A 15126-nucleotide genomic window follows, 5' to 3' on the forward strand; every position below is an offset into this window, starting at 1 on the left:
TTTTGTCTTGCAAGTATGAAATCCTTAGTAGCTAAAAAAACAGGAGAACATCAATGCTATATACCATATGAGATTTAATGGAGTCTGGGATAGGTAGACCATTTACAAATATCTCGTAGGACATTTGTTTCATTTGAAATATAATAAATGCAAAAGACTGATATATTTTGTACACACTTATGACAAAGGAATGAATTTGAAGGAAAAGTATTTTATTCCTAGCGGAGCGCTTTCAGTTTGGAAAGCCATCTTCAGAGCTATGCTACAATAGAATAACTTAATCGAAGTAACTATTTAATTATTGCAATGTTTAACTTACGTCGAAATTTAAAAAGTACCACTACAAAACAATCATCCCATTGAAAAAAAAAAAATAGAAACAATTTTTCCTCCAAAAGTTAAAAACTATGTTTTGGTCACGGTACGGGTGCAAGCACCCAACCTTCTGGATAGAGTTGAGGAGACACACTGCTGGCTTTTAAATGCTTTTTCAAAAAATTCAACTGGCATGTGTCATGCATACGAAATTAAGATTAATTAAATGAAAATTTTTTTGAAAAATTGAAAACGAAATGGGAAATGTGTCAAAGACTGTTTAAATGAAAGTACATAAATCCTGGTTTGAATATGATGAAATTGACTAAAGGTCCAAAACGGATCAATTGGCAAGTTAGTCCCAAAACAATTACTCAAATCATAAGAAACAAATTATGTAATGTTTTCTAGTTATGGTACTTAAGCAGATTAAAAATTGGATCTAGGGATGGAAAATGTACAAAGTTTTTAATTAAAAATATTCGAAATTTCTTATTTTAAAGAAATTATTAATGATTAATTACAAATCATTAATGATTAATTACAAATTGTTATAAATTAATAATGGAAGTTAAATAAATACAAAATTATTTGTTGATTACATGAGGTTACTCTTCTTCCCCTTAAATCTCCCACAATAATTCAAAAAGAGATTGATAGTTACAATTGGGATTACCTTGTATGTTTAAGCAACAAGTAAGATTCAATTCCATTTTTTTTTTCGAGATTTCAAGATCTTCTAAAAGGTTCATTTGTGTAAAATTTTTATTTAAAATAATATTTAAAATTTTACTACTTTTTGAAAGAGAAGGGGAATGATTATTAAATTTGATGTGCAAAGTTTAATTTATTTAGGTATCTGTGTTGAGATGCTATTTGATTCTCTGAGAAAGGGTTCTAATTGTTCTATATACATAAGTCATGTTACAATCACCACCACACAGTTTGTAAATATAACTTGTGTAAATACCAAGTGTATTGTCACATTTCATGTTTTTACTGACTTACTTAGTATCTTTTTAAGACGGAATCAGACAGCTCGTTGATCGGCGCTCTTCGCTGGTTTACGACGGCAAAGAGAAACAAAAAATCGATATTAACGATCACAAAACACCCAAAAATGTAGTTGGCGGTACAAATTTTATTGAGTGGTAATTTATACAATGATAAAAATTCCAACACAACTTCGTTAGAACACCATAGTCAAATTACCACGACACTGACCGTACCTCTCCTAGCGGCGTCCGAAGGGTTCGACATGCGGAGCATCATCTTCCGATTCTTTTGAACCGGGACGATGTACCCACAAACAACGGGATAGCAGGGATTGTAAACCACAAATATTGAGAAGAAATACGGTATTCCACGTTGTTTCGGTTCCCGTCTTTACATTTTGTCTTTTTCTATTTCTCTTCGCCGATGAAGAACGCCACTCCAAGTTCTATGAGATTGCTCCTATAATAGGTGACCTGAATAAACTGGGAATTTTGTTTGAATGTATTCAGGCGTTATGTGGGGATGCACAGCAATATCTCTTCAGTCCTTTTATCTCTTCAGTAATTCACTTTTTGTTACCAATGGTTCTTCTCAGGGTGGAGTTTTGGGATTAGCCCTTCCGATGTTTGATCTACGTAATGGTGTGATATTAATGCCCATGACATTAGCAATTAATGTTGTTGTTGAGTCGATCATCGATCAACATATAGGCTTGTACGACGTAGTGAGTAAGATTTCGGTGTTCATAATTTCTAAGAGTCTACTGGTGTTAATATTATTTTTTAATCTTTTTTTTTCATCATACCTGTACTTATCTTTCAATTTTGTATTAGGCCCAAATGTATCACGTCAGCTCTATAGCACGGCAATATATAATGGCTGTAATACTTTAATTTGGCACCTTAACTACGAACAATTTTTAACATCCTTAACTAATACTAAAGTTTTAAAAAACTTTTAATAACATATTATTAATGGGGACATAAATATTTCCATTTTTATATCATACAAAATCTAGATAACTGTTGTCATGAACATAAAACATATAATATTTTGTTACCAAATTACACAGACCTAGTAGACCCAGTATATAAAAATGAAACCCCAATTTTGTCTTTAAAACACCAAGCAAAATACAATTTTTAAGGCCAACTCGATTTCGCTATCAACTCCACCTCTACAGACAACAGTTCTCGTTTCTTCGTTGCACAACTCTCGATTAATTCTTGCACGGCCAGAAATACTCGAACACTTTCTCGATTCTTCGATTCTTTAATTGCCATACTTTCAGAATAAATTACGGTGATTGGGTATGTTTCCTCATCAAGGACATCCTGCGAATGATTTTAATCTTCCAGAGATCAAGATTTCTACTACAACAACTAATTGAACTTGGTATGTGCTACTTTTTGCCATAAAATGTTTAAAGGAAGAATGTAGTGATTACTCAACCAATTGGCCAGTTTCACATATATGGGTATAAGCCATTAAATGTAAGATAATTGGAAGAACGATTTAAATAAACATAAATTATTGTAAAGAATGCAAAACTGTACAAGAAAAGTGGTTAATAAATGGAAAATTCATACCTACTTGTAGAATGTCTAATGAAGAAAGGTACGAGTTGGAATAAATGTCAATAAAAAGGAATTTAAAAAATTATCACATAAGATAACCTACTATGACCAAGAAAGAATAATATGATGAGAGCATAAAGAAAACAAAATGGCTTTTGTTTCTTATTTTCCAAGGACTTCAATATATAAATATAATTAAATCTTAAATCTAAAATTACAATGTCTGAAAATATAAATATAATAAAAGAGGGAAGCTTGCTTTGAAGCAAATATGCAAAAGATCTAAACAAAGGTATGTTAAAAGATAATTCATAGGTAAATAGTGTTACTTGAAAACATAGTTTATTAGTAAATCTATGAACTACAATTACATATATTAAATCACACTAAATGGCATACCAGGCTTCATATAATTTTACAAAACTAACGTAAAATTATTTGTCGATTCTGATAGTTTTGTGTGTTCATGTATTATAATATGCTTATGTTTTGTGTCTTGTATATGTATTACGTATAATTGTAGGTTATGTGTATCTAACTTTCTATTAACCCGCTAATGTTGATACGTTCTTGTTGCTGACTTCTTCTATTAGTATTGGCAACCAAAGACTGCTACATTCAGCTGATGGGTTCGCTACACATTTCTCTTCGTTGAGTAGGATGAGTTCTTTGACTTTTCTCTTTTTCATGTCTGTTTCTTTCATGACTATTGATGCATCTTTTCATTGTACTCTGTGCTCATTGTCCCAGAAATGTTTGCAAATCTGTGATTTGTCGAAGTCTCTTTTTCTGACATATGTTTCATGCTCGCTTATCCGGCACTTAGTAATCTTGCAGTTTCCCCCACATAAAAGTTTTTGCATTCACAGGGTAGTTAAGTTTTAAATATTTTCCTTCTAAAATACTACTATATATCAGGTTAACATTAAAAAAAGAAAAAGTCATTCTTCCTTAGACTTTGGCATTTTCTCTGAATTTAAAATTTGAAGAATAAAAATAAAAGTTTCTTCGCAGTAAATTCTAATCCACATTTTATTACAACTGACAAGGAAGACAAAATATATCTAAGAACTTTATTCTTGGGTATTTTCAATGAAGCTATTGAGAACTATAGCCCAAAATACAGACGCCATGACCACTTTTCATGGAATTTGAAATAATGTATATGCCTTGAAAACAGAAGATCAAAAAGGTGCCCCAGAAGGTGCCTCCTTACAGGAAATACTCTGACCTAAATGCATTTGTAAACATTCGAGAGAAATCTCGGCATTTCAAAGGGTAGCTTTGAGCCACCCTAGAACTTTCATTCCACCAAAAATTTGTTTATATAAATTAAACCGAATTAAAAATAAATTTGTGATAAAATGTAATATAAAATAGACAAGTTAATAAGATACGACATAGTTATTTTAGTAATTCAAATTGAAAATTTCATAAAAATAAATAGACCGAATGAACCATTGGAAATCTTTGTTGTTGACACCAGTAAAAGTTAGGTGAAAACTGTAAAATATAACTTTTAGATCATAGTTAAAAAAACAGTAAACTTTAAAAAACACACTTAAAACAACAAACATACTACAAGATTGTAATATTTCCACCAATACAATTAAATTAAATAAGCAACATTGATACGGATTTTTGAATGCAAAGGAAGGTAAACTCTCTTTTGTTCTACATAAAATTGAAAACGCAATCCAACTAGGAGACCAAACTATATATAACGCTGATATGTCATTGCGAATTCAAAGTATAAGCCGGTAACGAATACTAAAAAAACAAAAAGGATGGGTATTCCAACGTTTGCTGACTTTTGGCTCATTTAAAATTGAAATATTTGTCCTGTGGTCGGTCCACGGATTTCATAACATTTTTCTCCAACAGAACATTTTAGTGGCGTCTATCTTTCTTCTTTGCTTGTCGGAGGGTCCAAGATTAACATCTATATGTCAGTGTTGGAAATATTAAGCAGTTGATCAACCTTATTTTTACAGTTCGTGAAATTTCTCGAAAGTTCTTCCATATTTTGGTGATCTTTCCTCCGCCGAATTTTGCTAGATCACAACTAAGTTTTATTTCTTCCTGTAGTGACCCTGTGTTTGTAATCAATGATCCTAGATATAAATATGGGCTTACAACTTTAAACCAGTCAATCGTGGTTATGTGGGAATGATTTGTATACAGTCTATGCACTATCATGATCTTTGTTTTTGATATGTTTAACTGCAGATCAAATATATGACTTTCGTTTTCAACCAGTCGTATGACATCAATTAGCTCTTCTTGGTTATTTGTAAGAGCTGAGTCATCTGTAAAACGTAGGTTTTTTACTTTTCGGCAATTTATTGATATTCCTTTTTCCCATCCTTCAAGCGCTCTTCTCATAATATACTCCCCATATTATATTAAAGAATTGTGGAGGCACTATATATTCTTGTCTGACACCTTGTTCTGAATGGAATTAGTCTAACTGTTCTAGTAGTTCGTTCGTATAGTTCAGTTATAAGCAAAATTAAGTGTTGTGGTATGCTTACTTCTTTTTGTATCTGCCATAAGAGTAGCCATTTGATCCTTTGCGATAATCTATGTGTAGTGAAATATTGAATTCCCTAGATTTTTCTATTGTTTGTCTTATGTTCAGAAGGTCTTCTCGAGTACCTCTACCTTTAGTAAACCCAGTTTATTATTGGGGTACTTCTCTTTGTAGGAAAGTTTTTAGTCTCTCATTGATTACGTGCAGCATTAATTTGTTGGCATGTGATTTAAGGGAGATGGCTCTATAGTGGGTATTGTAGATTTTGTCCAGTCCTCAGGCCATTGTGAAGTGAAATAATTTTATTCCGGTTTCTGCTGTGGCTTTGGGCATTTCTGCTATTATCATATCTGGACCCGGTGCTTTGTTATACTTGAGTTTACTGATCGCCAGTTTTATTTCATTCTCGAATATATTAGCTTCTTCTTTAATTTCTTCAGGGGTTTGATAAACAAGTTCCTGGCGTTGATCATCTTTATGTAGATCCCGGCAATATATTGTCCATGTCTCTGATATATCTTTTCAGGTTGGTTCTAAAAGTTCCTGTGTGGTCTTCAACGGCCCAAGTTCTGGCTTTAACGTCTCTTGTTATGTAGCATATTTTTCAAAATAGATCTCTTGGCTGATTGTTTTGATTATGACTCTCTCGTGAATTTCTTTACATATATTGTGATAATATTGTTGTTTATTAGCCTTGCATCTTCGTTTTATTTCTCTGTTACTTACCGTATAATTAACTCATTATCAGGTTCTGGAAGATTTTGGTGGAAATCATTAAGCTAGGATTTCAGGCAAATCCATTTTACCTGAATGGCTGACACATTTTCCTTCCTTGTATAAACTAACTGGGATCATTAAGAGAATATTATTTTGATTTACAACTACACACAATGGAGAAAAAAGTTAACAAAAAATATCTAAGTTCTTTATGATAATGGCAATGGCAAAAAAAAAATTGGTTGAGTTTTGGAGTGGTACTGAAATTTTTTTACACTTCCACTCAGAAATGTCACATGCATGAGACAGCTACATCAAAGTATATTAAGGAGACTTAAATTTCGACGTGTATCTTAAAACTGTCGAATAAATACATAAAGTGGGACTACCAATAGGAAACAAATCATTATTTGCGAATTCACTAATCTTTACAACATAATCTTGTCCAGAAGAGAAGTATGTACTGAAAAATAAGTATTTATCCTTTCTTAATATAAGTCTATTCCCATCGACATCTAATAAATGCCATGGATGAAAAATAGACATACGCATCTTTGAAAGTAGCATCAGGTATGATGTTATTCTTATTCTACTAGAAGGAAAAGTGCTGAAATGTATCACAAAAGCGTTACACAGATAATTGGCCACTTTAAGTAAGATAAGGTCATCCTGATATAATTTACATATGACAAATGATGCTAAAATAATGGCTGAAATAACACAGCATTACTTACCCTTGTACTACAAACCCCTTTACGGTCAAAGATATAGATTGCTGAGAAAACTATATTGACATTATACTTGTAAAGAAATAAAATTAATTGGTAAATTGGAGCTAATTAGAGTTTTTTATGAAATAAGTTATATATTGTTTTTCTTGAAGCCATAATACAGACGAGTATTTTTTCAAAAATGGTATAATCAAAAATTATTATTTAGTGTATCCATGTACGGTTTTAAAAATATTAACATATTTTATCTACAAGTAGGCATTATTTGAAGTATTTAAAAATAAGTTGTTAACATAATCTTTTTCCAAGGTACATTAATCAACATATTTATCATTTGAATCGTGTTGTCTGTTATATACTATTTGCATGTTTACATACTTGGTGTTTATTATTTTATTCCAAACATTTTACCAAGAAGATGTGTAGCTTTTCAACCGTTAAGTGTGCCATGAAAGAAAAGTTGTTGATAATATCTTACCTGACATTGAACTCGTATCACTTTTAGCCAGCGTATGTCCAGCGATTGCAATCCCGTACCCGTTCTGTAAAATGAGATTCCTATGTCCTTGATGATTCAGATCCAGATCGAAAAATTCGAGATCGACATCGCCAATGTCTGTAGACGCTAGGGAATTTGCAGGAGACATTACTAACGTTGACGAGGTAACTTCTGAGCTACTTTCTTCCGAAGATGGTACTCTTATGGCTTGCACACCCGACCATCTACGTTTCATCATTAAGGGATTACCCTGTATAATAGAGGGATATCCCTTTTTACCGAGAAACACTAGAGTTTCCGTTTTCGCAAAGTTATTAACGAGAAATTAAAAACTAAATCGAGTGTTTAAAACAACAGTCATTATCCATATGTATAAAAAAATGATAAGTCACTTATTATCACAATTTTATGATGTACTTATGACGATACTAAAGTTCATTATGTTATCACACAAAACGTTTTCTTAAGGTACTATATCGGTAGAAGACGCGTTCCTTTGCGTCAGAATTTCGTTGATTTTACCTAGGAAGAAGAATACAAAATAATATATTTATAGTACTTAATAATAAAAATATCTGACTTAACTTTTTTTACCTCTTTTTACAGTTACATTAATAGAAAATCTAGTCACCAAAAATAAAAATTACTCGATTGTATGACACCAATCAGCCCACGACCTACAAGTTTTATTTCAGTCGCAAGTGTCTTGCCTTTTTGAGTATACTAGTGAATTTTAATGATCAAAATTGCTATTCTAATCTTTTTGCTTTAATGAAATTTATGAACATATTTTTCGTAACCCCTCAAAGTAACTCGTTACAGGCACTGGTATTTTATTAAACCAAACTCGTGAGTAATTAGTACTTCATAAATATATGCTCAATAGTTCGAATGTTACGAATACCGGAGCGCTAGAGTTTGTGGACGCTCCAAATAAATCAAAGCATCTTTCCTCGGCCAGTAAATCTACGAAATATCATATATTAAACACAGTTTGGTTTTAGTGTCTTAATAACAGCGACATAAATATTACATATTACGTGACGACTGAAATTTGCTATAAAACATTTTTCTAGTTACATTGGGCACTACAGAGGTAAATTTAATTAGATCAGATACGTAACATTTCGTAAAACAGAAAATATTTTTCCCATTTTTTGTTACGTTTGTTCAATAAAATGTTGGATATATAAACGTTTTAATAGAGTAGTAAAAGTTTTGTAAGGTCAGATTAAATTGCAAAAATTATCTCAATGCTGCAAAAACAGTAATCCCTCCACTAAGTATACAAATCACTGAAATCCATTGATCATTATATGTACATAAAAACATTCGCATCATTTTTATGCGTTCTTTTTGGCACCTGAGACTCCTTTCCCCAAACTTTGCTATTTTTTTACTGCGCTTAAATCCCAATTAAGAGCACCGACCTCCATTTTTATTCTTATTACATGTAACGTTATAAACGTCACACAATTTTCCTTTACGCTATTTCCATTTGTTAAAATATTTCTTTCAAAAACTCATAAAAAAGACTGTACATTGGACCCCACAAAAATCACATTAAAAAATTTGGTTATGGTAGGGGTGTCAGAACCCATCATTTATTGGAGTTGAAGCAACAGATCGATTGTTCGAGAAGTGGAGACGAAATAAAACTAACAGATGATTTCAAGTTGTAATCATTAAAAGTCTCGGTTTGTTCATTGTTTCCGGTTTTTCGGTTAAAAGCGATCAAAATAAAGTTAGTTTTATTACTGTTAATTGGGAGACCAACTCTTTCTACTGTTATTTCTACATAAGAAGTTTAGTTTTTGTTATGTTATGTAATAATGAAATATACTAACATTTAACGAAAATTTTAGTTTTCTATTCGTCTACCAACTGTATAAAAATTAGCAGTAAGTGTTTGTGTATGCGAAAACCTTTAATTTTCACCTGTTCACAATTTATGTTAGTATTGTTGAACACATTTCAAGTCAATGACTTGTTAAAATGTTTCTATGGTCAGTAGCGTCAGTTCTTGAAAGAAACATAAGGAACAAACGCTATCGTTCCTTGTATCGTTAGAAACATTTATATGTTTATTAATTTATATAACCCAAAGTATGCTTAACATATGTTGTTTGTTTAGTACAATTTATTTGAAGTGTTTGGCAAATAGTTTTATTTATTTTAGAAAACTTGAATACTTGGCATTATTAGAGCTTGCTTCTAACAGAGCGAAAAATCAAAAAAGTGGCAAAATCTACAGAAACTATAGAAACTTTAGAAATTTTCGCTAAAGATGGAGCACTATTAACTATTAATTAATAATAAATAAATAAATTATATAATTAATAAATTAATAAATTAATAAAATAAATAATAAATTAATTACATACATATATAAATAAGACACACACAAACATTCTGGTATGGTGTATAATAACAAAAACCTAAGAATTTAAATATCTTCATTATTTTTAATAGACAAACTGTCTGTTTAACTTCGGTATCTTCTAAACAGTTATTTAAGTGTTAGGCATTAGCCATTAGGCCTTCGAATACTTCTTGGACCTATTGGCGATTTGTCTCGAGATATTCTTACCATACTGTTTTGTGCCATTCTATAAATATGTTCATTCTATTCTATTCTTCTTTTTTGTAATTGTTAACTAAAACTATTTTACATTGTCTTCGAATGTCTTCATTTCTTTCTCTATGGTGTAAAGTTTTATCGATAGTACTTTCATCCCTGTTGTTTCCATTATTCCTTTTGTTCTACTTGTGTTAGGCCTTGTTTCTGCAGTGTACTTCATAATATGGCGTATTTTGTCTTGGACTCCCTAGTTCTCATATCTATATCTGAGATGTTTATTTTTCCATATAATATTTACACAGCCTGCTACTTTATTAGCTTCTGCAACTTGGAGTCTTATTCATTTTTTTGTTGTTCGAGCTTGACATCTCTATCTCTAGATAATTAAATATCATTGTTTCTTTTATCACTTTCTCGTTAACTGCCACTTTATCTCGTATTGGTTCTTTACAGGTGGTCATGAATTTTGTTGTTCCAGTTGCTATTGTCGTATTCGGGCTTTTCCCTTTTGTGTTAAAACGATGCAAGAACTCTGGAGATTGTCTTCATTTTCCGCTACCAGAGCAGCATCGAGTGCATAACACAGGATTTTCACCTTGTATTTCCCATTTTATATCCTTTTCTTATGTGGGCTTAGTGAATTCACCTTGTCTGATACCACTGCATCTTTAATGGGTTCCGTAAATTCCACATTTACACGTGCTTTAATTGTGTTTTCTATGTAAATGTCTTCAATTGTTCTGATTAAGTTAGGTGCAATTCCCGTTACGCAATAATTCGATAAAAATTAAATATATTAAGTTTTATCTGACTAAAACTGAGAGACGTTATTGGCATTTTCCTTCACTGTTCCAATTTACAGGTCGCCAGGCATTGTGGCAGGAACGCTGCAATTCCTGGGGCAACGCTGCAATTCCTGGGGCATGATATGCGTAATGAAAGATACAACATACTTCAATTAATTATACAATGGAAAATCCAGGGCAAGAGAAGTGTAGGAAGCAGAAGAACCTCATGGTTGCGTAACTTGAGGGAATGGTACAGATGCACATCAATCGAACTATTCAGAGCGGCAGTATCTAAGATCAGAATAGCCATGATGATTGCCAACCTTCGGCGCAGCGATGGCACGTAAAGAAGAAGAAGGCATTGTGGACAGTTGTATAAATGTTGGATGGTTTCTTGTTCTCCGCATTCGCGTAATACTTCTTGGACCTATTGGCGATTTGTCTCGAGATATTCTTACCATACTGTTTTGTGCCATTCTATAAATATTGCCCACTTCGCTTCTAAATCTATTTAAGCTCTTCCAAACTTTCATGTTTAGCATATTCCGTTGCAGAGTAACATACGGCCAGGGCTAAGGTTCTCAGCACTGACTGATTGGCTCCCCATTTACTTCCAGTAAGCTTTCGTATGATGTAACGGGCAGCTACTTTATCCTTGTATATTGATATATATGACGTAAACATTTTTAAAATCAAAATATAAAATAAATTTTTAAAAAACCTGGCCTTTGGAGACAGCAAATTCGAAGTTGATCTATTTGTACTACTCATAATAGCTTGCATTTGCGTTGTTAAATCTTTAATTCTCTCATCCTTAACAAAATCTACTTTAATCTTGACCATATTAACTAACTTAGCTATCTATTTGTAGCTAACTATTTGTATGTGAGAGTACGGTACAGGATAACTCCCAAGTATTTGCAACTCTCAGATTTCTTTGGGCCTCTCTACTTTTTAGATGGGAAGCTAATAACTGAGTTTTAGTTGGGATGATATTTAAGTAGTTTTCTTAATAGTATTTTGTAAATTTACCAAGCGGTATGCTAAGGGATTGTTCTAAAGCTCCAAAGTCCTTCGCCTGTACCACCAATGCCAGATTATCTGCGTATAAGTTTATTTTTTAAGGATTGAGATAAGTCATTGTTATAGATGGTAAAAAGTATTGTAGGCAGGACCCTTCCTTGCGGAAACCCATTGTTTTAAGATCTCCAGCGACTTCTTTCCTGGAACTCTACATAGTAACTACGATTCTGCAAAAGGGTGCTAACCATGTCTCTAAAGATGGCATCCCTTGTAATTTGATACATTTTATGTAGAAGGGTATTGTGTTGCACTATGTTACATGCTTCAGTCAAGTCTACCAAGGCAACTACAGTGATATGTTCTCTCTCGAAACCATCTTCAATGAACTGAGTCAGATTAACAATTTGTGGTGTACAGTTTTTATTGGGTCTAAAAACTGCTTGTTGTGGGATCAGTATTGTTTCATCATCAGTATTATGTCAGTAACTATGGTACTTTGATCACAATTACCACAGTTTCTATGGTAATAGTAATACACAACATAATTCATATGTCCAAATACGGATGTTGTTGGCTGATTAGATAGGTGGATAGCTGATTATGTAACTAGTGCCAATGATAGAATAGTCCTGGCTTGCACAACATCGCTGGCAAAGTCTCGCTTGACAAAAGAGCCCAGAATTATATCGAAAAAATACATCGAATAGGCCAGAAACACCGAAATAAACAAAGTAAAATTTAAATTGGTTCTAAAATGTATATGAAACTACCTAAGCTAATTCTTCTAACGTTTTAATGGAAAAGTTTCTGTAAAAAAATCTTTAAAAATAAAAGTAAAATAAGAAAAGAAAACAGAAAACTATAATCAATTCTTTGATAATTTTTGTATGTTTGAAAAGTTTTATAAAATTTGGTATTCAGAAGTGCTGAATTTCGACTTTACTACAACGAAGCTCAAATTTACCTATAACGACTTAATTAGGAACAGTTTCAACGCAAAATTGAACTGTTGTCAGAAGCGGTTCAGTTCAAATGAGAGACAAGAATTCGAAGAACAACTGCAGGAAATTGATGATTTGGTTAAGGCATTTGTAAGTTCGAATCAGATTAAATTAGTGCATTTTTACGAAGATCCTAGAAAGTTGTATTCATAAATCGTGTTACCTAAAGCCTGACTTCACCTATCGATAATGATAAGCAAAAGAATTGATGCATTAGAGACAAATTAGTAGTGAATTTTCGTGGAAGTTTAAGAAAATTCATTATACGTATTATAATTGGAAAACTGACTGTATGAACCGATGATTTGTTTTGAGAAAATGAAAATTTATTATACCTTCTTCTTCTTCAAGTGCCATCTCCGCGGCGGAGGTCGGCAATCATCATAGCTATTCGGACTTTTGAGACGGCTGCTCTGAAAAGTTCATTTGATGTACATCCGTACCACTGTCTCAGGTTGCGCAGCCATGACATTCTACGCCTCCCTATGCTTCTCTTTCCTTGGATCTTTCCCTGCATAATCAGTTGGAGCAAGGTGTATTTCTCTCCACGTATAATATGTCCGAGATATCCTAATTTTCTTGTTTTTATTGAATTTAAATATTTATCTTTATATATCTTTATTATACCAGAAAGCAGCAAATATGAAGGACTTAGTAGCAGTAATTTTGGGGGTTATGTCAGCAAAAACATCTAAGTTAACGCTATACAACGAGTTGACTGCCAAGAAAAATACTGGGCAAGAAGAGTGCAATACAATTCCAAGCTGTTGTATTACAGAAAAAATTTGTATCAGCGGCGTCACATAACCTTATTAAGTCGTCCATCTGACACAGTTGTTGTCACGCCCTGACAACAACTCAAGGAATGAATAGGAGAAGAAATTAGAAAAATATTACGTACTACATTTATGTGAATTGGGTATTTTCCAATAGATTCACATTTGTAGTCATTTTGAAAAAAGGTATTTACTAATTTATTTTTGTCTAGCCTTACTAAGGTAGCATATCGATTCCGTAAATAAATATATTGGTGACAATGCGAATCATCAATTATTTACCTATTTAAGCTCAATAACTTTTAACAACGTCTCTCCATTACATATATGTATAAAGAAGGAGGCGACGGTTAGAGCATACAGGAGGCGGATAAGATACCAGGACGCAGGGTGAAGGGATGCTGGGATCAAATCTGTAGAGATAATAAAAAATCACTCAGAGATGGAAATGGTACCAGATCCAATGAATAAAGCGAACCTCATAATGGCAGATCAATGCTGGTATACAGACGACTCTCAAATCAATGAAGGAGCTGTGTATAGGGAGGGAAACCAAGGCTAAGCCTTACTGAAATCATACGTAATCACTCCACACCTTCCAAATTTATGCTTTATGCTATATTTATGCATGAATTGCAGGGACAGATCTATTAAAATTATATCGAGTATTTAACGATATCAAAGGAAATGGAATCGAATCGACTCCGAGTTAGTTTGGAACTGTCTTCAGAATCTGATTCTGATCGTTAAAGTAAGTTTACTCTGGGTACCTGGACATACTGGTATTGAAGGGAACGAAAAAGCGGACCTACTTGTCAAGGTAGGGGCAAAAGAGCTATTCATAGGCCTACAACCTGTCGTTGGAAAAGCAAGAAGCCATCATCATCATCATTAACATCTTGGAAGTCTGTTGTGATTCATCATTGCGCTTCAGCAGCTGTCGGATAGGCTGATCAATGATACTTCTCCACTGGTCGTAGTCATCTGTTACATGTACTGTTTAGCAAGAAGTACTTACAGCCAAAAGAACTATATCGAACTGGGAGAATGGAGGAAACGTAACCACTGGTACGCAAACAAGGGGTCTTAGGGGACACTGTTGCTTCAAGGGGCATATAAATAAAATGAGACTCACAGAAAGTGCGGGCTGCAGATTTTAACAAACTGAAGACGAGATGGAGGAACACTTTCTGTGCAACTGCTCAGGGTTGGATAACTCAAGCCCTTCCTACGCCTTCGTAGAAGTGTCACCAAATGCCAGAATAGAGTTTGTTAAAAAGCCTGGGTAGAAAGCAAAACTTTAGCCTAGGAATGAGCTACAATAATATACCTCTTAGGTCAATTAGAAGGGAGGTTACGCGACCACTCACATTGAATCCAACTTAAACTTAATTTAATTAAAACGATTACTTTCGGCAGCAGTTATATGAAATAACTCCGCATTTGCGCTAAATCGAGTATTAGCAAATAATTATTAATTGTTACATTTATTGTATCCAACTTTTTATTTTACTGTTTTAGAAATATCTAAGCTACGTCAAACAATTAATTCTTATGGACACAACTTGTATGCATAATTATTTATTTAA

General features: G+C 33.0%; 1 protein-coding gene across 4 annotated transcripts in view; it reads right to left on the minus strand.

The window, feature by feature from the left end:
* EcR (Ecdysone receptor) overlaps window positions 1-15126 on the minus strand; it is a 995783-nt gene that overhangs the window by 105616 nt on the left and 875041 nt on the right. For 2 of the 4 annotated variants that reach the window (XM_072523098.1, XM_072523097.1), the window contains exon 2: window positions 7348-7890. The exons of the other annotated variants lie outside the window; for them this stretch is intronic. In XM_072523098.1, coding sequence (XP_072379199.1) covers window positions 7348-7606 — 259 coding nt within the window. In that variant the 5' untranslated portion in view covers window positions 7607-7890. The remainder of the gene's footprint in view (window positions 1-7347; window positions 7891-15126) is intronic. 4 annotated transcript variants of the gene reach the window in all.

This window comes from Diabrotica undecimpunctata, chromosome 2 (assembly GCF_040954645.1).
Source record: "Diabrotica undecimpunctata isolate CICGRU chromosome 2, icDiaUnde3, whole genome shotgun sequence".
In the NCBI taxonomy this organism is placed as follows: domain Eukaryota; kingdom Metazoa; phylum Arthropoda; class Insecta; order Coleoptera; family Chrysomelidae; genus Diabrotica; species Diabrotica undecimpunctata.